Below are 24,703 nucleotides of genomic sequence, written 5' to 3'. Positions count from 1 at the left end.
CTCTTCCTGCTCAAGTCTTTGCTGGAGGCCAAAACATTTCTCACCTTTATCTACGGCCTCATGAAATCGAAGTTGGATGCACCAAGCATACCACCAAGAGACGTTATGTCCTATCTTATGGCATTGGAAAGAGACACTCCACGAAGGAGGGAGCTGTACGCCGAAACGCCGCTACTGATCATAGGCGCTTCCGACACCACAGCCACCACGCTTGCAGCCTTGTTCTATTACCTCAGTCGCTATCCTGGAGCTTACCAACAGGTACAGCAAGAGGTCCGCTCCACCTTCATGACGCCAGATCAAATCCGCACAGGTCCAAGTCTTACGAGATGTGTATACCTTCGAGCCTGCATAGATGAAGCATTGCGACTCGCACCGCCTGCACCCGGCCCCTTAATCCGCAACGTACCACCAGGCGGCATACGGGTGGACGGATTATGGCTTCCAGACACTTGTGAAGTGGCAATCAGTCCGTACTGCGTACAGCGGAACCCAGAGGTATTTGATGAGCCAGTCGCCTTCAAACCGAGCAGATGGCTTGTAGACGACAAGGACAAGATCAAGAAAAGACAAGCAGTCGACAAGGCTAGAGAGGCATTCATGCCTTTCTCGATAGGACCACGAAGCTGCATCGGCAAAAGACTCGGAATGATAGAAGTGACAAGTTGCGGCGAGGATTCTGCTCGAGTTCGACTTCCTGTCACCTGATCACGAAGCAATTCAAACGCCCAATTGCGCCCCTCGAGTGCCTGATTACGTGCTTGAGGATCATCACAATGCGTTCAAGAATGGGCCACTTTTGCGATTCCTTCGAACAACTGCATAAGGACCGTAGATCACTCCCGCAACAGAGGCATGCAGCCCGATGCACTCAGGAGACATCGTCGCGGGTGGGAACTCACCAGGGTTGGCGAGCAAGGTCGTCGATGGTGAGCAGAACGACCTCGAGAAGTCGAGCTACCAGTGGGGGGCCGAGCAAATATTAGTGCGTGCTGCGAGCACGACATATTCCACCGATTTGAGGATTTTCTTGGCAAATCATGGTCACCGACTAAGGTCAAGCTTCTTTCAACTGCTTGAATCGACAGCGAACATTACAATACACCACCAAATTCATCACCGACAATGGTTCACTCTGCTGCTTGCTCATCGAGGGTGCATCGCAGAGTGTCCGGATGGGCTCGGAGATCATGAGCTAGGTGCGGGTACAATGCATTGGCCTCTGATCCCCATGACCCAATACATACGATTCCTGTCCGGTCCATGCAATCATTGACCACTCCTGAATATTCAGTCGTTGCGAATCGCCGTACCATGCCGAGCTGCAGCTGTTCCAGCGTATCTTTGTCAAATGTGTCCGAGCATGGCAGCGATCTTTCCCTGCACCGAGGACAGACTCCTGCACCGTAGAGGAAGGTGTAGGGGTGTCGATGGTGGCTCGCGGGTTAAGGTGGCGAGATGGATGCAGAAGATGATGTGATGGGACATGATGGATCAAACTGCGGCAATGCTTCAACAGCTTGCCACCGTAATCATTCACGACTAGTGCCTCTTTACCAAGAAGTATCAAATGACCGATCCCTCTGCAGTCGTTGCCTCAGCAGACTGGCTTGTATGATAATCCTGTATCGACGGGGAATGGGAGTGCGAAGTTCTCCACAAAGAGCAACATAGCCACAGCCAGCCTATCTGATCTCCAATGATAATGTCCGGCCAATCGGGCAAGATGCGGCAGTGCTTCTCGAGCGTAAACTGTTTCAGCCTTAGATCAGCATCTTTCGCGCCAACTCTATACCATCTGGTCGAGATCGAGGCGCTGCATCGCCAGTGCGGGCGCATGGCTTCAGCTGCTCCTCTTCGTGGCATGATGATATATCTTCCATCCCCCTCCTCGACTAATCGTCCTAGCAGATTGATTAATCATGGCCTCTCTTGGGAAGGCGAGGTTGTTGCGTGGCAACAGCCATGAAGACGGACAGGAGCTGGATCGTTTCAACCAGCAAGAGGCAGACCTCAGCAAGACTCCCGACGCACCGTCAGCAGCACTACCGCCACGCAAACTACACAGATCGGCCACATATCGTATGCAACAGAAACTCGGCTATAGCTGGACCATCGAACTGGCAAGCTTGTTTCTCAGTGCTGCCTCCTTCTGCACGCTCGTGGCCATCCTATCGCTGTACAATGGCAAGCCGTTGTCCCATTTCGGGAGCTCGACAACCATCAACACCGTCATCTCCGTCCTGATCACACTCTCTGGGTTCAGCTTGGTCTTTTCCGTCTCTGAGGCACTCTGCCAACACCAATGGATGCATATGCGCAATGCCAAAAGCCGTGGAAAACCACTGACAGACCTGCGTAATATCAACAGAGCCGCTTACAGCTCCGTAGGCGCAATCAACGTGCTGGCTCATAGCAGGCGCTATAGCTTCGCTGTCCTGCTCGGCGCAATTGCCATGGTGGCTCACCTCCTCGTTAGACCTTTCGCACAACAGGCCGTGCATTATCCTGTACGCAGTACGGCTTTGCTGACATATGGCGATAACAATGCTATCATCACTCGAGCACAATCACAGCGGGATTTGACCAAAACGTCGTTAGTGCCGCGATCAATGTCTGGACAAACGCTCGCTTCCCCCCTGACTGCACTTGTTCGAATGCAAACTGCTCTTGGGATCCCTTCCCAAGTGTCGGCATCTGCATGAAATGCGTGGATGTAACAGCCGACATCACACCCGATTGCGGTTCCGACGGCAACAACGTGACTATGTGTAATGCAGTTTTCCCCGGTGGCGCTCGGGTCCCTGATCAGGATGGCGGCTACAAGTTCACCACATACTATCAAGATGCTTGTGAGTATATCAGCTGGAACGGTAGCTCAGTTCCCGAGGATGACCAGATCGCTACACAACAACAAAGCAACTGCTCCTTCGAGCAGCAATACGGCGAACGGCTGGGCGGCCTGGCTTTGCCGTTTGCCGGTCTGTCTAGCTTCCAAGGCGGCAATCCGGTCGTGCTCGTCACCGCCCTCGAATGCGCTTTCCACGTGTGCTTCAAGTATCATCGTGGTGTGTCTGTGGTCAACGGTACTTTTCAACCGGGCGATGCGACGGAGATACCCGACCAGAGTGCCGAGTTCCACGTTCCTGTTACAGCACCCCCGGCAGATTCTCCCTTCCCGTATAACGCCAGCATAACCTTGACAGCACCAAGCCAAAACGTTCCCAGACCTGACTACCCACGCGGGTGGAACCCAAGCTACGACATCGAAACTGGAACACTCGGCAGCGCTTCAGACGCTCTTTTCTATATATTCCGCCCCAACGCCACAAGTCAGTACGCCAGACCTGCATGGGATGTCAGCCGCAATGCCTGGTTTGACCAGGAATGGACGACGCCTGGTTTCAATGCCAACTACTCTACGCTTGTGCCCAAGATGCTCGACTCAGTTGCGGAAACTACGACGTCTATAATCCGAAATGAGGGCCCCAAGGAACCCTTCTTCAATGCATTTGAAGACCCGTACTCACCACTTCTTCTCGTGGGCCAGACTTGGGCACCTCAAGTCTTTATCCAAGTCCGTTGGCTTTGGCTCATATTGCCAGCTGCTGTCGTCGTTTTGGGAGCAGTCTTCATCTTCACAACGATCTGGCAGACTGCACTATCCGGCCTTCCGACCTGGAAGCCATCGATCCTTGCTCTGGTCTATCATGGTCTGGATAATGTTCGTAGCGTTGAGCTCGAAGGTCTGGAGCGCTTGGGTGACATGGAAGATCATGCACGACGTTGCGATGTCAGGCTCACTGGCTCCGAGCATGGAATGCGGCGGACTTTGACTAAGATTCAGTAGGATTGATGACAGTGAATGATGCGACCCAGAGCCTTCAGTCCTTCCTCTTTGCTCTGGCTGTTTTGCAAGTCTCGAATCCATTGACTGTGAGCCTGATATAGTACTAGTTCTCAAACTATCAGTGTAGGATCCGATTGCCGACCACCGCTACTAGCACTACTACTTCCGATACCACATTCTACTGCTTCTTCCCCTCCGGATCCGCTTTTGCAGCTGGAAAATGCCATAAAGTAAGGCCTCACCCGTGGGCGGACATCCGGGCACGTATATATCCACAGGCAGGATGCGATCGACACCACGCACAACACTGTAGCTGTAATGGTAGTATCCTCCACCATTAGCACAGCTGCCCATCGAGATGACCCACTTCGGATCCGGCATCTGATCGTAACATAGTCGGACCGCCGGAGCCATCTTGTTCGTCACCGTGCCAGCAACGATCATAACATCCGCCTGTCGTGGAGAAGCTCGAAAGATGATCCCAAAACGATCTTGGTCATAGCGTGGCATTGAGGTGTGCATCATTTCGATTCCGCAACATGCTAGAGCGAAGGTGAGGGGCCATGTTGAGCCTGTGCGTGCCCAGCCCGCGAGCCGGTCAACTGTCGTCCTGCATCGGAGGCATCACGTCAGCATACGACGGGCTGGTGTCTCTGAATGCTAATGTTTCGATTATCTTACAACGCATACTCGACAGCATTAGTCGACGTCGATTGCGAGGCTAGAGCCTGCGTGTCGTGAAGTGTATTTTGCGGTAGATCAGAAGCCGCAGATCTGGTAGCCTTGCTGGATTGGCACCTCATATCGATGTGGGTGTACAATTGAGGTCGAAAGAGGACGCGATGTCTGCTGGATGACAGTGGGAGGCGGGACCGCACTGTATGCAGTCAGTGATGAGCACCGTCCAGTGGACATGATAGAAGCAGGCTCACGGTAGATTGTACCTGTGGATATCATTGTCGAGCCAGAAGACCATGCTAGATCGATGACCATTGGGCAAGAACAAGACTTTGTACCACATTGTCGTTCTGAAGATCGTCGGGCAATTCACACTGCTCGATGGCAGGCTACGGTAGTTAAGCTGGGATGCATGACATCGAACATGTCCACGATGGGACAAAACGGTTGATCAATTGCCTGATCTGGACCACTTTTAGACTTCGCTCCAGGCAAATTCACTCATCCACACCTGGGGGGATTTCGTTCTCGGAAAACAACCTCACACTCTCGCCTTCGTCGTCTTGCTTTCATCCCACCACAGGAATCTTTTACGAATAGTTGAAGGTGCCATGACCAGCCGGGAATGTCCATTCTGCTCGGCTTTCTTTTCTCGAACCGACGGCGCCAGGCGGCACGCCAAGACTTGCCCAAGACGTGCTGCTCGACCTCTCCCCGCCGAAAAACGTGGTCGCAAAGTGCTCTCATGCGACCGTTGTTCGCGCATCAAAATCTACTGCAATGCTCGGCTACAGAAACCATGCGCATCTTGTGCTTCCCGAGGGACGCCATGCACATTCGCAAGACCCTGCACCGCAGCGGAAGACAATGCACCGTTGCATGCATGCGACCAGAACGAGGATCGGCTATCACTCAGTTTTCTTTTGAGTACGACCGATGATAAACAGGATTTCGTCGTCGAATCTGCTATTGGCCAGGAACCAGATAGTGCACTTGTTGGACCAATCCGCCGTCCACCGCCGCAAGATCACTTTTTGGCCAACGGCATGTTAGACTTCATCGACCCAACGCTTCTATCATCAGTTGATTTAGCGCCCTTCCTACTGGACGACTCATGGGTTGCCCATGAAGGATATGATCTCGCCGCCATTCCTTCTTTCCAGCCTTGTCGAACGGGACTCGCAGGACGACTAGAAATCTTGACTACGGATCTTGAGGCGTACGCTCACAGCAAGGCTCTCTTGCGAGACTCGTTCGATCCTATTGCTTTCCGTTGCCTTTTCTGCGTTGCCAACGTGCACGAACTTGCTGCAAGATTTTGTCACAAGAGGCAGTATCGATACCCGATCATCCACTGGCCCACCTTCGTCCTTGAAGAAGCTTCACTACCCTTGCTTATGGTCATAACTCTCACGGGCGCGAGTTATTCGTATCGACCGGAGCCAGACAACAAGCTCTTCAACATCGCTCGGGATTTCTACTCCCTTGCAGACTCCTACGTGTCTGACCGATTGACAGCTTGTTTCGATCATGTCGCGCCAAGCAATCACCTTACGGAACGTATACAGCGATGCCAGGCTGCACTGTTGATGTACGGCCTAATCACACTCAAAGTTAGCGACCCAGAGCTACAGCATGCGGCATTGACCAAACGACTACCTGCACTCGTCTCTGCGCTGCGCTACTCGAGGTTCACTAGCTGCAAGCATGCAGAAAGGGAAAACTGGCAGCTCTTCCTTCAACGAGAGAACATGATTCGTCTAGTTGCCTGGACATTCTGTGTCGATTGCTTGGCTACCTTGTCATACAATCAACCCCCTTTGTTTTGTGTACTGGAGCTGACGGGTGATCTGCCGTGTGTACCAGAAGTCTGGGAAATGGACTCAACGCTAGACTCCGATCTATGGGCCGCTACTAGATCGCCATCCCTCAATTGTCTGCGGGATCTTATGGCTAGGTTCCTCGATACCACGGGTAACTCCCATGTCGAGCTTGAGAATCTCCCACTCTTTCACCTCCATATCGTACTATGTGGTGAGCTTTCTGCCTCGCAATATGTCTCTAGAGTTTTACGTGAATGGCTAACTCGGAACTTGTCAGGATTCCACCAGGTCATCTATAACTTGCATGTTGCTATGGCCCTGTCTACACAATCAGGCAAGCTGTTGCAGACACTCGACATGTGGGCCCACCACTGGACCAAAGCTGTAGCTGATGTTCCGTCCGGTCCTAACAGCCGCATTGGCGTAGCAAAGTATGTACTCGGCATGGAACACCTCACAAGACGCATAGTCGAAGTGGCGGCAAGTGAAGAGGCCAGTCTGTCAGCATACTTGCAGCGAGTCCCGTCCTATAGCGCTCAAGGAATACACGAATTCATACGAGTCTTTGTTGCCAGAGGTTAAGGTATGATGGCTCGTAGCTTGACGCTGATAACTTGTTATTACACTGGACCCGATCGTTGCTAGGAGCCAAAATAACGGCGGATGACCCCACGACGCTGACTCTACTGTGGACAAAGTCTGATGCAAGCACAGAATGCGAAAAGGCGCAAGATCTATTCCACTGGGACAGGAGTATGCCGGAGAGTCTGCGACTATATGGTGAGAGAGTTAGCGCCGTAATTGCAGCAGGGTCAATGACGGAGTGTGTCGAGATCCGGAGGGTCGCTCTCCTAACACAGTAACGTTGTTGTAGGACGAGTCCAGTCGTCCTGGCGCAACGCTATAGCACACACGCACCTGAACACTTTGGGGGGAACACACACTCGTCCGGATTGATGAAGCATGTTCATGGGCAGTGCCAGCGATGTTCATACAGAGTACGTACTGACCTTCTACGAAACCCGACACTCAGTAGACCGTCGGTATCTTGGCCTTGATGAATGGCGTAAGCGGGTTGCTAGCTTTCTGCACCGCCTCAGCAAAAGCGTTCGCCGATAAGTTTGCTCCAGCAGGACTTGTATGCGTATGATCAGCTGGATACAGTGCGTTGGTGGCCTGATTGCCGAGTTCCTTGTACATGGCAGCGACCGCTGAGAAATGGTCTACAAAGTATGCGCCTTTCCCGGCATTGGCAGCTGCTGTCTTCGCTAAATCCAGAAAGCGAGGTGCAGTTGCGCTGTATACACCGCCTTCCCAGAGGTTGTTCGGAGTCTGGCTGCTAACGATGACGGAGGCGTTCTTCGCTGTGTAGCTCTTTGCAGCCGTCGTGATGTAGTAATCGAAAGTGTGAACTGTCGAGCCATCTTTGCCGGACTTACAGGTCGTAGCGCCAGAACCAGGACAATCGCTGCGACCATTGTCCGAAGTGGACGTCGGTGAACCACCGTCGTTGTGACCGAACTCGATCACGACGATATCGCCCGACTTTACGACATCCAGGATCTCGGTAAAGTGGCCTTCCGCCGTGTAGCTGCGAGCTGATCTGCCTCCGATGGCCTTATTCACTACTGGTAGGGTGACATAGTCGGCGACGTAATTGCCCCAGCCATCTGTCTTGCCGTTGTTGGCGCCTTTGAGTGCCATGGTACTGTCGCCTGCCAGGTACAAGGTCGGTTGTGCCCTGGCTGCGTTCTGGATGGGCGATGCATGTGTCGACATTGCGAGTGTGCAGATCGTAGCAAGAACAAAGGCCTTCATGGCTGGTGTCAACCGCGATGTCTATGGCGAGAGCTGGTTTCTTAGTAGTTGGAAATACCAAAGGCGGACGTAACCGCAGCGGCCCTGTACAAGTATATAGCTACGTTGTCCCATCTTGGAACGTTCGCACCATATGGCGGTAATACTATAAGAGACTTCTAGACATATGGCATGGAGAAATCTGAGGCGTAACACATTGATCATGATCATCTTAACGACTAACGCCGAGGACATCGGGAGACGTTTGCCAGAAAGCCACCAATCACAGCAGCAATACTTTTTGGCGAGAGTTCGTTTTGGGTGCATCAACATGAAACGTTACCCTCCAGATGACACATATACTAAAGCCGTTCTGCATCGTGCTCCGACGCCTCAATAGTAGGATTTGTCCTGCTCCGGTCTCCATTCAGTCGTGAACGCGATGAGGTTGCCAATATCATCACTTCAGGCCTGTTTCTCGTCCTTTCGTCATCATGCTTGACATTTGCCATACCCAAGAAATGCAATTGTTCAGGCTAATTCCCACGCATAGCCTACCCCGCTGCCAATGGCATCAGCGACCTGTACATATAGCAGCTGACGGAGAGACGTCTCTCGAGTGTTTCATGCAGGTACGGTAATTCAGCAGCAACATCATGAGTCTCAAGACTCTCGCTATCACAGCCAGCCTTGGAGCTCTCGGGCTGGCCAACCCATTCCCCAGTCCCTACGCCAAGAACACTACCTACTACAACCCCATCATTCCAGGTTTTCATCCAGATCCTAGCTGCATCTTTGTGAAAGAATGGGACAACACTTTCTTCTGCGCCTCTTCGTCATTCATCGCCTTTCCGGGCATGCCCATTCACGCAAGCAAGGATCTCGTGAACTGGAAACTTGTCAGTCACGTCCAGAGTAGACCGTCACAATTCCCGGGAGCTGGCAATATCACTCGAGCGGGTGGGGGTTGGTATGCTCCGACGATACGCTATCACCAGGGCACTTTCTATGTCATAAATGTTGACGTTGATGCCGCGACTGGTGGCTCCGGTATCTTCACGACCAAGAACCCATATGACAACGATGCCTGGAGCGATCTTCTCGAGGTCGAGATTGGTGGCTATGACCCTGACCTCTTCTTCGACAAAAGCGGTACCATCTATTCGCAGGCTGCAATCACAATCCTTGGCGATCCATTCACGACCGATATCGAGCAGTTCACTATTGACCTTCCATCCGGGAATTCCACACCGCGCCATTTTCTATCCAACGGCACAGGTGTGCAACCTCCAGAAGGACCTCACATGTACTACAAAGACGGATACTATTGGTTACTGCTAGCGCAAGGCGGCACAGCTCTGGACCACCAGGTCACGATCTCTCGATCAAAGTCACCATCTGGTCCATGGGAGCTCGATCCATCAAACCCAATCCTGACTGCAATCAACACAACCTCTCTCTTCCAAACAGTAGGCCACGCCGACCTCTTCCAAGACGCCGCCGGTAATTGGTGGGGAGTAGCCCTATCCACCCGCTCTGGACCAGCCTACATTAATTGGCCCATGAACCGCGAGACCGTCCTCTATCCAGTCTCATGGCCTACAGGTCAATGGCCTGTCCTCCAACCTGTACGAGGCAAGATGTCCGGACCTCTCCCGCCTCGTAATATCAACATTCCAGGTACCGGACCCTTCGTCAAGGATCCCGATCACTATACCTTCCCACCCGGCTCATCACTCCCACGCCACTTTACGTACTGGCGCTTCCCCAAAACCCAGAACTATTTTGTCTCGCCAGCTGGCCACTCAAACACCCTCCGCCTCATCCCCTCCAATTCCAACTTGACTGAGTTTGACACCTTTGATCCTCGCGCCGGCAAAACGTTCATTGGCCGCCGTCAAACAGATACACTCTTCACATACACCATCGACATGTCCTTCACGCCACAGCACAGCGGCGAAGAGGCCGGCGCCACCATCTACCTACGGCAAGAACGCCATGCTGAAATTGGTGTCGTGAACCTCAACGGCACGACTCACCTGCGCTTCCGAGCTGAAGGGCCCGATGCTCCGGCTACAGTGACGAAGCCCATTCCCAACTCTTGGTGCGAAGGGATAAGCTTCGAGATCAAGGCCTTTAACTTCACGCACTACTCTCTTTCTGCAGGCGCACGTGGAGGACGATTGGAGACATTTGCGCAGGTCAACAATTCTTTGCTATCTTTGGAGTTCACAGGCAAGTCGACCATTCCGTCAAGGACTCACGTCAAACCCATTGTACGCATATGCTGACAATACTTGCCTTTCAGGCGCCTTTGCGGGTATATACGCCACCACTAACGGCAACGGAGAAGGTGGCTCGCCGGCCTACTTCAGCAACTGGGTGTATCAGGGTCAAGGCCAGGCGATCGACGACGGACAGTACTACCCCAGCAACAAAGGGCCAACCGTATAGAAGATGAAATGCATATATTGGTGCTCGACTACTAAAGATACAGGCCTTTGCACACCACAAGGACACATAGATCCGATGTATTCACTTCCCAAAGCTACCACTCACTTTCATAAGTACTGTGTACATGCGTTGCACTGCGTCAAGAAGCCGTGCGAAGGCAGCATTGTCAGAATCCTGTCGGCCAGCCTTCGACAGCCATACTATGAGCAATACATCCGCTACGTATAGTTTGGCATGTGCACGACACTTAATTTTGACCACTGCTCCATAGGGGAGCGGAAGGTGCGGCATGTCATGGGATAGCACTTTTGAGTCCAAGTGAGCTGGGATTGCAGAGTCTCCAACACTACAGACCTTGCTGCCTTGCCTTCCTTATACCAGAATAGTCGGAATCAGCACAATCAAGCGACCCCAGGTGCCCTTACCGCCATGTAACATGTTCATCCTAGCGCACATCCATGTTTACTATCCTAAGACTGCTGCGGTCCCCAGCGGCGCACATCCCGATCCCATTCCCGCTCATCACTACACATGACATCTCGCATCCACTGCTAGAAACGAAGAGTAGGAACCTCGACACAGGCTCTTGGGCCAGCGAAGATCAGCAGGGCAGCATGAGGCCAGCATGAGGCCAGCACGCCCCAGAAGCAACCGAGAGCTCAGATCCCCTACTGGCTCCCGAAGGTAGCTGCCAGCAGTAATGACACAGTGGTCGATGGCGTTGAACAGGGGTAGAGGCTTGGCGGGCAGCGGGAGGGGTAGAGGCAGGCGCATAACAGGGTGTCAGCTTTCCAAGCTTGTGTATTCCAGTAACCCGTCCCCTCAGGTGGCCATCGTTGGCGTGACAACCCCAGCTCGATGGAAGACGCACGGGAAGTACGTCCGGGCTGATCTTTCGGCCGGTAACGAGTCGCCAGATTTCGCCATCCGTGACTTCACCCCCCTCCCCCACGGCCTTCGGGACAAAGGCTATGACCGCTTCCGTATCGATCTTTATAGCAGACACAAAGTCCAAACTGCTTCTCCGTGCAGCAAAGACACATGAAATGGCTCCAGAGCGCGTGACTCGACCGTCGAGATAAGCCAAGCCGAGCCAATGCAAGCACATCCCGAACCAAGCACAATCTCACCGCCGAGCACAGCCAGCATCATCAATCACACAGCGATATATCCTCAGCCACCCCTATGATCTCCACCATTATCCTCGACATCCCTCAACGATTCCATGGAATTACTAGTGGAACTCCACCAACCCTCCGGCCTCCTCCTTCCACTCCCACTTGCGCTACCCTGATCAAACCCCGCGCCGATAACAGTGGCACTAGCGTCACTACCATTCAAACTATCTCTATTCCTTCTTTTCTTCGTCCTCGCTGCCGGGGTCTCAGCCACTTTTGATACGTCGGTGCCATGAGGATGACGATGATGCTCCGCCTGCCCCTCCTCCCTGCTGTGATCCCGACGGCCACCGCTTATCCTGACTCTGTCCGAAAGCGACATAGGACTCGCTGTCGAAGCCGAGAGCGGCGAAGTGGTCTCTTGCTGTAGTAGAGCTCGAGGAGCCGATTGAAGATCGCTCGACTGCTCGGGCGGGAATCGCAGGCGGCGAGGTGAGAGGATCCGCCTGTCGGGTGTCGTCAACCCCATATCGTTGCTGTTCATCATCGTCGTGGTGGTGGTGGTAGTAGGGCGCGCGGGTGACAATCCCATGGTGCGTCTATGACTCGCCTCAGCCTCAGCATCTTCTTCACGCCGTGCACGTTTCTGGCGAGACGGGGTGGTGGTGCTCGCCTGTCTGTAGTTGATCACCGTACTGGTCTCGCTGGAGGGGGAGAGTGGACGTACCCTCCCTGCCGCACCATGTCTGGGCACCGAAGCCGGCGTGAGAGCGAAGCTTTCGGCGCCGGTATTTTCACCTTCTTCTTCTTCTTCTTCGTCCTCAAGATCCGTCTCGTCCAAGTGCTCCTCGGCCGTACTCGGGCGATCATCAAGGCCGAAATCGAAAGCTGCTGCTACACTGCCTGATATCTGTCGATTGTTCCGCAGACTCGAAGTGTTGTGTGTTGCAAACTCGTCTTCGCTGTAGCCTGGTGGAAGACTGCCATTTGGACTCTCCGAAGTACCCAGCTGTGCCCGATCCAAGATCCCACGGTTGACGGTACGCCATCCTAATGCTGCGTGCTTCGTCTGCGAAGGCGCCGCATAACTCTCCAGCGCCTCCAGTACGTGCGGGAAGACGAGAGTGTCAACGTCGCTGGCCCAGAGTAGGTCCAAGTGCTCGTACTTTTGGATCTCCTTGGCGATAGTATGTTTCGGGAGTTCGGCAAGCATAAGCTTGATATCTACCAGACTGTCTGAGCCACCATACACCAGCACAATCGGCGTCTTGATATTCCTGGTGGGAAACTTGGCAACTTTGTAGTATTTGCTCCCATTCCCTATCGCGAGTGGGGTCGATACCTCATCATCATACATCTGAAACGTGCCATTCCTAATAATCTGGAACCAGTGCACCACACTCTTCGTACTCGTGAAAGAATACAGATGTGGGTATGCGGCCAATTTCTGATGCGGAGTGATATTCATCGTCTTCCAGCCAAATAAGAAGAGCAAACACTTATCGATGAACCAGGCGAAGATGCCCGGGTAGAATAGGGCCTGCCACATTGTCGCACTACCCAGCATAGCGCGTCGGCCGAAGGCGAGGAAGAGGACTTCTGGATTAGATTTGCATAGCGATGCCACAACGCCAGAAGCAAGACCAGGCGGTGCCATGGCGGGTGCGAGAGCGACAAAGACATCGACCTTGTTGTTGAGGGTCGGGTGGATAGATAGTGTTGCGAAGGCCTGCGCACTGCCCTGGCTGAAGCCGATGTAGCTTAGACTCGGCTGCTGGGTAGTACTGAGAATATAGTTGATACTATCCGGAATGTCATGAAAAGCAAACTGATCCATACTGAAATTCCAGAATTGGGTCTGAGTGGGCGCATAGTGGAGGTTCTTCTTGCTGTACTTGTTGCCGCGATTGTTTCCAAGCCAGACATCGTAGCCCTGGTCGACAAGTGTGAAAGGGAGACAGCGCTCCTTCTCTGTCAGGCAGACCCAGACCTCGCTGTTCATGAGGAGACCGTGGTGGAGATAGACGACTTTCTTCTGCACACTGCCCACCCCACCATTGACCCGCTGGTCCTCCTCGCCTTTCCTCCACCCGAGACGGTGTACACCGAGTAAGTAGCCATCACCTGTCTGCACGATATGTTCCTCGGCATAGTAGCCGTAGAGATTACATAATTCTACAAAATCCTGCGCCTGGGCTATGGGACTGGAGACGGCTTTCTTCTTATTCCGGGCGCGACGACTGTAGGGCGAGGAGAGGGTGTTGAAGAGCTTGCGGGAAAGGTTGTAGAAGAAGCGAATGATAGGTCCTGGGAGGAGGAGTGTGATGGTTCGGAATACCGTCTCAAGGATGACCAGGATGAAGGAGAGGGTGAGGGCGAGGTATTCGTAGAGGTGCAGGCGGCCGATGAAGGGGATGGAGGCCATGGTGAGGATTGATTGATGTTACCACATGACTTAGGTGAATATCCACCAAGGGCATGAGGTGTAGAAATAGATGTGCAGGTGGAGGTGAGGGTGAGGGTGAGGGGTGAGGGTGAGGACGAGGACAAGTTGGAGGGGGAAGAGCTCCAATGCCTCGAAGGTTAATTGCTTCAAGTGTGCATTCCGCTTTCGTCATGATCATGTGAAAGACGGGTCTGTGCGGTCTGGACCTGCATGGGATGAAATGGATTAATGATGGAGAGCTTCAATATATATAACATCTATCCTCTCACACTATCTCGCTACATCTCCCCGTTACATCCCTCATACAAAAGCAGTCATGCCCGCCTCCTGCAACGACATCCGAGCAGCGCTAGCACTCTGCCTCCAAAACTCCGACTGCGTGCTAATCCACCGCAACACGCCCGCCGACTGCCTCCGCCCACCCCTCAACGACACCCTCCCCACCCAATGTCAACAGCTCAAACACGGCTACGGCCAGTGCAAGCGGGGGTTGATCGATATGCGGAAACGGTTTCGCGGGAACAAACCCATCGCCACAAGCACCGAACTGGAAGCCGGTGGAGGTCAGCCGACGGGGAGGGGACCGAATGCGGAGGTTGGAATGTTGTATGCGGGACGAAGTAGCTATCAGGATCCCAAGGGTGGGGTCAAGGAGGGCGGGGAGGGGGAGTGGGAGACTTATACACGGAATGATGGGATTGAAGATTTGAGGAAGACGAAGTGAGGTGATCATGCTAGACTATGATTGTGCAGTGCACGTCAGGGCTCACGTAATGCCATCGGGGAACGACGGCAGATAGTCTGTTGTGTTCACAATGAGCATGTGATGAGAACCCGCTGGATCATGTTTCTAGATGAGCCGTCTGCGACGCCACGAAGAGCTGATGGATGCTCGACTGTGACGGGGAAGATGAGGCTGGCAGGCAATCCGGCATGTCCACCCCTCGGACTTAGGATGTCAGTGTTTGGCCATCATTGACAAGACGGAAGTCATCCTGTTCAACTACCGCTTCGTCGGCTCCCATAGCAACGAGGGCAGGGCGAGGGAGTACGAACGGGATCTCGATTGACCAAGGGCTCAGAAGAGATCAATCTCAGTGAGTCCTGAGATAGCAAGATCGCACTCAGTTTACATCAGCATGTCCTCGATACTGTCCCTGCACGATTGGCTCTTACTGAATCCTCACCTACCAAGTCAACCGCTCCGGGCAAAGCAGCGCAGCGCAAACAAAGAACAACTCTGCTGCTGCAAGAGTAGTGTCTAGACCCCACCGGATAGATGGAACGCAATAGCAATCACCATACTGATCTAGAATAGGCCATCTCAATGGAAGATCAATCTTACCTCTTTACGTATGAAGTCTCAAATGCATCTCAAGCCATTGTAACGGTAGCCGTTACAAACGACTTCCTATACGTGAACAGGCTTCTGAACAGGCTTCTGAAGAGGCCTACTAAGGGACTTGGATAGCCACTACCGATGCATCGCACAAGAGATACGACCGCGAACACGATAGCCAAAGGACAATGGTAGTGCAGATAAGTAAGTGCAGCGCAAGCTGCAGATGCATGTATGCATGTATCAAGAGAATCAGATTGAATCTCGCCACTGACACCGGGCAAACATGTTTGCTTGCCAGCAGCAGATCTGCTCTCGTCTGGGAGTAACGGAGATATAACTTTCCATCCGCATCACTTTGGCCATTGATGTGAAAAGCGGCCATTCGCAAGAACACGAAAAGTATGAACGGCCTTCGACAGCATCCACCGATTCCAACCGACCAGGAATTCGACGCAGGGAATAGTGAACAAGGCAGTCCGCCTCATTGCTGGAGTACAGAATGTGTGACAGGTCTCCATCCAAATTCCTCGTTGGGCTCCGACCATCTCAGCCGTAGCAGCGAAGAAGAATCCAAAGGAACGTCGTCGTCAAACCCGTCGTGCTCGCCCACTAGCCGTCGACCCGTCTCCAGACCAGACGGTGGCAATGGAGATGCGGAGTGGGATGAGATCCGATGGGCGAGAAGGCGAGGCGGGTACTGGGACTACAACCACCCTAATCCCACCCACCCAGAAACACAAGACGCACCCACGACTCAGCCCCACCACGCCACCCAACAAACCAGCAAAAGCGCAAACTTCCGCACCCTAAGTCGAGCATACCACCATATCCGCAATCAACTCTGGGCGCAGATGGTAAGGAATAGGAAGCTAAAGGACCAGCACAAGCGGGATGAGTGTCTTTTGCGGAATGCAGGGGTGGGAAAATATTGGGCCTGGACTCCTGGATGGGGGTGGAAGGCGAGGTGCAAGGAGTTGGAGGAGGAAGTGGGGGAGGCGAGGGCGGAGGGGAGGTATTGGAAGAGAGTGGCGGGAGGAGGGAGAAAGTTCTGAAGATGTGGCGGTGAGGGTGTATTGTATTCGTCGTTTGTGATGGCGGTGTAGAAGTTAGTTATTGCCCAGAAAGGCGGCTATTTGTCTGAGCACATCTTTGGTGAGCCCGTGAAATCAGGGCTGAGCTACCCGATAATACAGCTTGGCTGTAGATTGTAGGATGCAAAAGGTGTATGCTAGATGTCAAGGGATGGAGCTCGGGGGGGGGATGAACAAGTGCTAGATACAGATTTAATCGCTATGCGCGGCGAAAGCTTGATCCGCTCCGCTCCATTCGCGTCTTCCCATGCGCGTTTACTTTGAAGCATGTTTCCATGAAATGATCTGCAGCATTGCTGAACGATGGCAACCCTCGCCCTTCCCAACAGCGCAGGTCGCTCCATACCAGCATCGCGACCACGTGACGACAACACTACCCGAAGAAAGAAAGAGAAACGGAGCGACATCTGGTCGAACCTCCTTCGCCAAACCCGCGAAGCCCAAGCCCGAAGCCGCACCCAGACTCTCCAGCACCGTGAGCTGATCGTCTGCGGTGGCTCACCCTCAGACCAACGAACCTTCGTCCGCAATCTGGCTCGCCCACCACCGCCCGCACCACTGAGCAGAAATCGGGATCGGGATCGAGATCAACGTCCTCAGAGACCGAAAGGGGAGGTGAAGTTGAGTAACAGTCATGCTTATGGATATGGCCACGTGACTTTGTATTGTCCGCCGCAGCAGACGGCAGGGATGTTGTTGGGTGGGGAGGCGGAGGAGGCGGTGAGGATGGAGGTGCATACTCTGCCTGAACCGGATGGGGTGTATGAGGGGACGTTACGGAGGTTGCTTGCTATCAAAAGTGAGGGAAGAGGAGATGGGGTCGAGGATGATGTTGGTGACGAAGTGGGGAGGGGAGAGGTGAGACCGCCGAGACCGGAAGTCTGTCTCTTACTGTCGTGGAAAGAGCCATGGGTGTTCTTGAGCTTAATGAGGCAGTGGTTGCAACTACTAGCTCGATCGCTCTTGCCTCCGGAGACTGCCGACGAGGATCCGATGGAGGTGGTGAAGGAGCACAAACTAGCCCTCACCATCGTCGTGCAACACGTCGAAGCTCAAGAAAGTCTGGAGCGGGATGGCTATCGGGAAGAAAGCTTCGACTACATTTCGCAATGCTTACGTACTGCTGTTCTACCCCTCTCTGCTGCTCTGGTCTACACATCTAGCAGTACGCCACCACAACAACCAGCCTCCACTTTATCAGACGTGCAAAAGGTCATCTTCACCGGCATGGCTCTAGATCTGGCGCCACTTTCACCAGCCCCTAGCAAGACCACTACCACAGCCAATCGAGACGATCTAGCACCAAAACATAATGTCGTCGACCGCATGGCCATCGTCGTCCCTAGCGGCTGGGATAGTCTTGGCAAGATCCGACTGCTATCCGAAACATTCTCCCCCGAAGCCGTGCTAGACGCATGGACAACAGACTTGCGTATCCCGGTCCTCATACAGCCAAATCCCACTCAGCCAGACGACCCACCTGAACAAGCATCACAGCCCGAGTACCAAGCAAACGGCGGTGCAGAACGACACGAGCCAGAAGCAGAAGTGTACGCCACCTCAGAAGTAGGCGACGAAGACTCTGAACTAGCCTCTCGCCCCACATCACCCTCCAAGCAATCTCTCTCAACGATCGCGACTTTCGAACAGACAATCTTGAATCCGAACGCCTACAAAGTGGCCAAACCGCCTCAAATCCAAGTAACCACAAAACCAACCCAACAATTCCTAGCAGAAATGCGGACCCATCTCCTCGAGCTCGAAGCACAGGATACCGAGCGTGCGAAAAACAATCCGGGTTCATCGTCTGGAGTATCGACGACAGCGGGCGCAATTCATAGTTCGAGCACGAGTACGACTCGCGTGGCCGGTCTCCCCTCTGGAGGCGAACAAAGCGGCGCCCTGGAGAATCTAGGCGATGTCTCCTTCAACGTCGGAGGAGTGAACTACAACGCCGTCTCCGCCTCTGCGGCGATCGAACGCCTTAAACGTCCTGCGCAGCCTTCAGGCTTGGAGTCGCCTGTAATCGCGGCTAGTCCTTCGTCTGGGCGTAATATTACTCCCCGGCAACCACGACGAGAAGACCGGGCTGCGGACGTCACGCCTCGATCACTCCAGAGGTCTTCAGCGAGATCGACGTCGGGGAGGGATGGGTCTTCGACGCAGCCGATGGATAAGTTGGAGGTGGATAAGTTGGAGGAGTACTTTGCTAGTTTGATGAAGAAGGGGACGCCGTCTGGTGGTGGGACGGGGAGTGGGAGTAGTACGCCTAGTAAGGCTCAGAGATAGTAGCAGAATGTACTACAGATACCTGCAGCGCTTGATACACCGTCCCATTCATCCATCGTCAACATTATACCGTTTGTTGAGAAGGTGGTCGGCATGACGCCAATAATGATCTGAAAGTCGTTTATTCATTCGCGTAAAAGGCGCATCGGCCGACAATGGCCATGAGCATCGACCGGCAGATCCACCACGAATCCACGAGATTGGTCGAATCAGAGGCGCAGTTCATTCGTTCAGTGAAGAGCACGTACATTCTGCCAGACACACAGCCGGATATACATCCGTAACAACACCATTGGCTCCATCCACGACAACAATCCCGAGCTTTCCCTTCACTCGTATACTTTGCATGACGCTAAACCCGCTTTCGTATCTCTTCCCTGCCTTCGAACTGTATTCTTGACGATGTTCAACTCTAACATGCAATGTTACATCCATCCGTGCATGATGATGGGCTGACAACCATAACATGAGTATCGCACATAACGGCTCTATCGGTCTTTAGCTTGGGCGTCACTCGTAACACCGTTGGCAATGATCATACCCGTTTCGATTGATCGATCCAGTCGTGGAAGAAAAGAGGTATATTGAGTACTGTCTTCCCAGCGTATGCACATACAAAATAACAAAACGTCGTCGGTCTTTCCTCTCTATCTCGTGCTGTGATTGAGCTGCCGCATTGCTCGTCAATCCACACGCTTCTCAAGATGGTATCTTACCATGCCGTCCAATCCTCCAACGCTCAAATCTCCACCCTCATTCCCGGCCGCCTCACAGCAGTCTTTGCAGGCGGCACGAGCGGACTAGGAGAATACACGCTCAAGTCCTTCGCCAAATACGTTGCAGAACCACGGATCTACTTCATCGGACGTTCGCAGGAGGCCGCGGACCGGATAGTCAAGGAGTGCCAGGTGCTAAATCCACGGGGCGAGTATATTTTCCTGAAGAAAGAGTTGAGCTTGGTTCAGAATGTGGATGAAGTGTGTCAGGAGATTATGGACCGAGAAGGGCCAGATGGGTATATCAACTTACTTTTCGTGAGCCAGGCGATGGCTTACAATACTACTGGTACGTCGACTCGCCTCTTGCCAACATGCATGGATTACTTACTGACTTGCACAACACCTGCTGTAGTAACATCCGAAGGTTTTATGCTGCCCATCGCCTTAGTGATCTACTCCCGTTTCCGCTTCATCATCAACCTCCTTCCTCTCCTCAATCGCGCGACGGCACTTCGCCGCGTGATATCGGTCTTCTTGGGAGGCAGAGAAGGACCCGTCGATATCGATGATCTAAATTTCAAGGACGGGTTGTCCAAGCCGATCAAGTTCAGGGATCAAGCGTTGAGTATGATGACGTTGTCAATGGAAGTACTGGCCGAGCAGAATCCTGGAGTGGGGTTCATTCATACAGCTCCAGGAAGCGTGAAGTAAGTCACCCGAGTGACCGTCTGTAAAGATACCATTTGTCGAGAATCGCGTTGATGAAAATCGAGCCAGGTCCGGTATCTTCAGAGAGCCCGGCCTGATCAACGGGACGCTGAGATTCCTCTCCTGGCTCGCTCTGATGCTAGGCTATAACCTCACTCCCGAAGAAGCAGGGGACAGACATCTTTACTACGCTACTAGTGCACGGTATCCTTCGAAAGCAGGCGCGAAGAGCGACGTCCAAGTCGTGCCGTTGTGTGAGGGCGTGGATGTTAGTGAGGGTACGGATCAGTCAGTGGGTAGTGGTGTCTATACGCCTGGTCCTGATGGTGAGAGTTGGGCAACAGACAAGGTGAAGGAGTGTTTGGCGAGGATGAGGGAGGATGGCGTACCTGCGAAGGTGTGGGAGTATATTGAAGGCGAGTTTGTCAGGACTACTGGGAGGGTGAAGATCGAAGCGAGACTTGAGACCTCAGCGTAAATGCTCGCTATCGAGTACTGGAGCGCATGCCGTCCCGAATGATGGTTCTTGGTGTAGAATGCGAGATTGAGGCTCAAAACTCACCCACGACGACCGTGAAGGCCATGTCTGTGGGAAATCCGACTCCAATCCGAGCCGTTGAGCATGTCGTGCACTTGAGCAGCGGAGGATGTGCCAGACGTCAAGGTCGAATCTTGCTGCTGCTTTGGCAACGCTATGACTCCAGGAAGTAATGTGGACATGCTACTATCCGAGCGGTAGCGGCGTGGGTCTTCATGTCCGTCGGTGATCACGAGATGCAAGCGGAGGAAAGCCTGATGCAGTCAAGATCCCGTATTAAATTAGTCTTCTGCGTCCGGTGCATGGCGGGCTCCACGAGAAAGTGGGATGCGTGGAGCATGGTCACGGGGTCTCCACGTGTGTGATGTCCATGTGCCGAGATGGTTCGGTGCTCGCGCGACTTCGTTCCGAGCAATATCAATACCGCTCGTTCCGAGTCTTTATCAAACATCGATCGTCAAGCGTGGCATTGCCGTTGATGCAGGATGATTACAGGCATATGATCTCCTGTAGCAATCACACCCACCACTGTCTCGCTGCTCCTCAAGACGTCGACCATCAAGTACCGATATCTTCGTCGGCACAAAGGTCCTCTCTTGCAACATACTTCGGTCTCTGCCTCTAAGCCCTAACTCTTGGCAGTCTACACGACTCAAGCAACCACGGGAAGAAGTGGTTCACCGGTCAATCTTTGGGCACTTGTGCCATGGGACGGCTCTATTTTGCTGCGGGGACCGGCCTTGACTTGCATAAAGAGGACTAGGTCGTGGTCGATTCGCTCATGATCCAACGCTAGCAAGTAGTGCCAGGTACTGAAGGCTGGGACCACGAGCCATGCCATTCCGTCATGGTATGGCAGATGTCAACGGCACTGGCAACGGAGTTTTCTCCTACTGCCAATGCCGCGGACCTGGGTGCGCGACGGAGTGGTATAAAGATATGGATGTCCATCCTGTATGAGCAGAGCCGCATCTACTACTCATTCACGGGTTTGACTGCATTCTTGTGGCCAAGATGATGTTCACCACCCAACTTCTGGCCGTTGGCCTGGCTTTCATCGAGTTCACTTCCGGACAGAACATCTCGACCGCTGCGCTCGCTAACCTGGAGCGCTACTGGTCATATGGCAGATCAACACCAGTCTACCCAACGCCCCAGAGCTCAGGCCTCGGCGAATGGTCGTCGGCCTATGCTAAAGCCAAGGCTCTGGTGTCGCAGATGAGCAACTACGAGAAGAATAACATCACTTATGGTCAAGCTTCTACGACCGGCTGCTCTGGTGTTTCTGGCAGTGTCCCCAGACTCGGTTTCCCGGGACTGTGTCTCGCAGACTCTGGCAATGGTGTTCATGCTGCTGACGGTGTCAATGGATGGCCGAGTGCGATTCATGTTGGTGCTGCATGGAACAGAGATCTGGCACACGATCGAGCACTTGTAAGATATGCAGTTTGACGTCACATGTCCCAGCTCTGATCGATCGCTAGTACATGGGCGCTGAGTTCAAGAACAAGGGCGTCAGTGTCGCTCTTGGGCCTGTTGTTGGTCCACTCGGTAAGCTCGCCAAGGGCGGACGCAACTGGGAGGGATTTTCGAACGACCCATACCTGGCGGGGAAGCTTGCCTACGAAACTGTGCTCGTAAGTCATCGCGCTACTTCTCCGAAAGTCATTCGAATGCTCATCAACAGTAGGGTCTCGAGAAGAATGTGATGTCATGCGTCAAGCATTTCATTGGTAACGAGCAGGAGACAAACCGCAATCCACCAATTCTGATTCCTACTGCACACAATCAATCTCTATCGTCGAATATCGATCCGAGAACCGAGCATGAGTTGTATATATGGCCATTCCAGGACGCCATCCGGGCTGGAGCTGGTTCGGTCATGTGCTCGTACAACAGATACAACAACTCATATGGATGCCAGAACTCCTACAGCCAGAACGGTCTCCTGAAAGGCGAGCTAGGCTTTCAGGGTTTCGTAGTTTCTGACTGGGGCGCACAACACTCCGGGGTTGCCTCAGCAGACGCTGGATTGGACATGGCAATGCCCAGCAGCGCATACTGGCAGAACGGCAATCTCAGCAAGGCAGTCACAAACGGCACTCTTGACCAGAGCCGACTTGATGACATCGCTGTGCGCATCGTGTCTACATGGTACCGCCTCGAAGAAGTCAATAGCCCCGCTTTCAGCAATCCCGGCTTTGGTCTGCCAGCGAGTCTCAACGCACCGCACACATTCATCGACGCCCGTGACCCAGCATCTGAGCCGACGAACCTTCAAGGTGCTATCGAAGGCCATGTCTTGGTCAAGAATGTTGCGAATACACTGCCGCTCAGCAAGCCGAAACTCTTGTCTCTTTGTAAGTTGAGTCCATCTCGAATCCAGACCTTTGGCTAATCAATATATGTTTTCACAGTCGGCTACGATGCCGTAGCTTCCACTCGCAACACTCCCAACTCTGGCACCAAATGGGGCTTCGGTCTCGATAATACTCAGGTATACTCGGACGGCACTGTGTTCAACGACACCTTCCTGTTCGCCACTTTCCTGAGCTCTGAGCCTGCCGGCACTTCAGGCCCTAGCATAGCGCTCAACGGCACTGTGCTGACTGGAGGTGGATCGGGCGCAACTACACCAGCTTATATCGATGCGCCGTTTGATGCTTTCCAGCGTCAAGCATATCAGGATCGAACACTACTGGAGTGGAACTTCGCGGACTTCAACCTGACCGGCAAGATCAACCCCGCTAGCGAGCACTGCATCGTCTTCATCAATGCTCAGTCCTCCGAAGGTTGGGACAGAGCGGATCTGGCTGATCAGGCTTCCGATGACTTGGTGAACTACGTCGCTTCGCAGTGCAATAGCACCATCGTCGTGATCCACTCCGCCGGTCTTCGTCTCGTCGAGAACTTCGTCCACAACCCCAACGTCACGGCCATCATGTACGCCCATCTTCCCGGCCAGGACAGCGGGAGAGCTCTCATCGAGGTCATGTACGGCAACCAGTCGCCCTCTGGCCGTCTACCTTACACTGTTGCAGCCAAGGCTACAGACTATGGTAATTTGGAGGACCCCATTGTGCCTGTGGGCGTCGATTACTACACTCAAGACAGTACGTGCATACACCAGCCATGCCAGATGGATCGCAATGACTAATCCTGTTTTAGACTACACCGAGGGCGTGTACATTGACTACAAGCACTTCATCGCTCAGAACATCACACCTCGATTCGAGTTCGGTTATGGGTATGTGCATCACACATGTACATTCTGATCAATGCTAACATCCTCACAGCCTCACCTACACCACCTTCAGCTACTCCGATATCAAGGTCTCCACTGCCAGCAACGCAAGCCTAGCATACCTCGCTCCCAACAGCACCCTGGCCGAAGGGGGCCTGGCCTCCCTCTGGGACACTGTAGCTACTGTCACTATCTCTGTGACAAATACTGGCAGCGTTGAAGCTGCCGAAGTAGCACAGCTCTATGTTGGCATTCCAGGTGGTCCTCAAAAGGTCCTCCGTGGCTTCGGTAAGGAGACGCTGAAAGCAGGCGAATCGTGTACCTTCACGTTCGAGCTCGGCAGACGCGATCTCTCGACCTGGACTTCGCAGGGTTGGGTGCTGCAGAAGGGCACCTACCAGATTTATGTCGGCAAGAGCGTGCTTGATATCCAGCTCACAAGCTCATTGACGATCTGAGGTGGAGGACCTGACGACATGACGCAATGTGAGATGCACGCCTGTACATAGATAGACATCTCAATACCGCTCTAAGGAAGATCGATCTCATGTTCCCAGTCACCCCAGAGTGCCTGATGCGATGGACAGGGTGCTGCAGCGTGTGAGG

At 53.3% G+C, this 24,703-nt stretch overlaps 7 protein-coding genes across 7 annotated transcripts; 5 read left to right on the top strand and 2 right to left on the bottom strand.

Moving 5' to 3' along the window:
• Positions 1-1,922: 1,922 nt before the first annotated feature.
• On the top strand, positions 1,923-3,850 carry LTS14_004685 (uncharacterized protein; the record flags this gene model as incomplete). Its single annotated transcript, XM_064837386.1, has 2 exons — positions 1,923-2,517; positions 2,577-3,850. The coding sequence occupies 2 exons, from the start codon at positions 1,923-1,925 to the stop codon at positions 3,848-3,850; spliced, it is 1,869 nt and encodes a 622-aa protein (XP_064695345.1).
• A 3,530-nt stretch (positions 3,851-7,380) lies between these two features.
• LTS14_004684 (uncharacterized protein) lies at positions 7,381-8,130 on the bottom strand (the record flags this gene model as incomplete). The annotated part of the gene is given in 2 exon segments (XM_064837385.1): positions 7,381-7,775; positions 7,791-8,130. 2 exon segments carry the CDS (start codon positions 8,128-8,130, stop codon positions 7,381-7,383), a joined length of 735 nt encoding a protein of 244 aa, XP_064695344.1.
• Positions 8,131-8,804: 674 nt separating this feature from the next.
• On the top strand, positions 8,805-10,602 carry LTS14_004683 (uncharacterized protein; the record flags this gene model as incomplete). The annotated part of the gene is made up of 2 exons (XM_064837384.1): positions 8,805-10,424; positions 10,540-10,602. 2 exons carry the CDS (start codon positions 8,805-8,807, stop codon positions 10,600-10,602), a joined length of 1,683 nt encoding a protein of 560 aa, XP_064695343.1.
• A 1,173-nt stretch (positions 10,603-11,775) lies between these two features.
• Positions 11,776-14,145, bottom strand: TGL1 (cholesterol esterase; the record flags this gene model as incomplete). The annotated part of the gene is made up of 1 exon (XM_064837383.1): positions 11,776-14,145. One exon carries the CDS (start codon positions 14,143-14,145, stop codon positions 11,776-11,778), a length of 2,370 nt encoding a protein of 789 aa, XP_064695342.1.
• A 2,757-nt stretch (positions 14,146-16,902) lies between these two features.
• Positions 16,903-18,888, top strand: LTS14_004681 (uncharacterized protein; the record flags this gene model as incomplete). Its single annotated transcript, XM_064837382.1, has 1 exon — positions 16,903-18,888. The coding sequence occupies one exon, from the start codon at positions 16,903-16,905 to the stop codon at positions 18,886-18,888; it is 1,986 nt and encodes a 661-aa protein (XP_064695341.1).
• A 704-nt stretch (positions 18,889-19,592) lies between these two features.
• Positions 19,593-20,793, top strand: LTS14_004680 (uncharacterized protein; the record flags this gene model as incomplete). The annotated part of the gene is made up of 3 exons (XM_064837381.1): positions 19,593-19,953; positions 20,020-20,314; positions 20,385-20,793. 3 exons carry the CDS (start codon positions 19,593-19,595, stop codon positions 20,791-20,793), a joined length of 1,065 nt encoding a protein of 354 aa, XP_064695340.1.
• A 1,074-nt stretch (positions 20,794-21,867) lies between these two features.
• Positions 21,868-24,555, top strand: LTS14_004679 (uncharacterized protein; the record flags this gene model as incomplete). The annotated part of the gene is made up of 6 exons (XM_064837380.1): positions 21,868-22,287; positions 22,338-22,490; positions 22,544-23,213; positions 23,271-23,966; positions 24,022-24,100; positions 24,150-24,555. The coding sequence occupies 6 exons, from the start codon at positions 21,868-21,870 to the stop codon at positions 24,553-24,555; spliced, it is 2,424 nt and encodes an 807-aa protein (XP_064695339.1).
• Between the last annotated feature and the right edge of the window lie 148 nt (positions 24,556-24,703).

This window comes from Recurvomyces mirabilis (genome assembly GCF_035927965.1).
Source record: "Recurvomyces mirabilis strain CCFEE 5264 chromosome Unknown scaffold_10, whole genome shotgun sequence".
NCBI classification, from domain to species: domain Eukaryota; kingdom Fungi; phylum Ascomycota; class Dothideomycetes; order Mycosphaerellales; family Teratosphaeriaceae; genus Recurvomyces; species Recurvomyces mirabilis.
The sequence above is the reverse complement of the archived record's forward strand: the minus strand, read 5'-3'. Positions and strand labels throughout refer to the sequence as shown.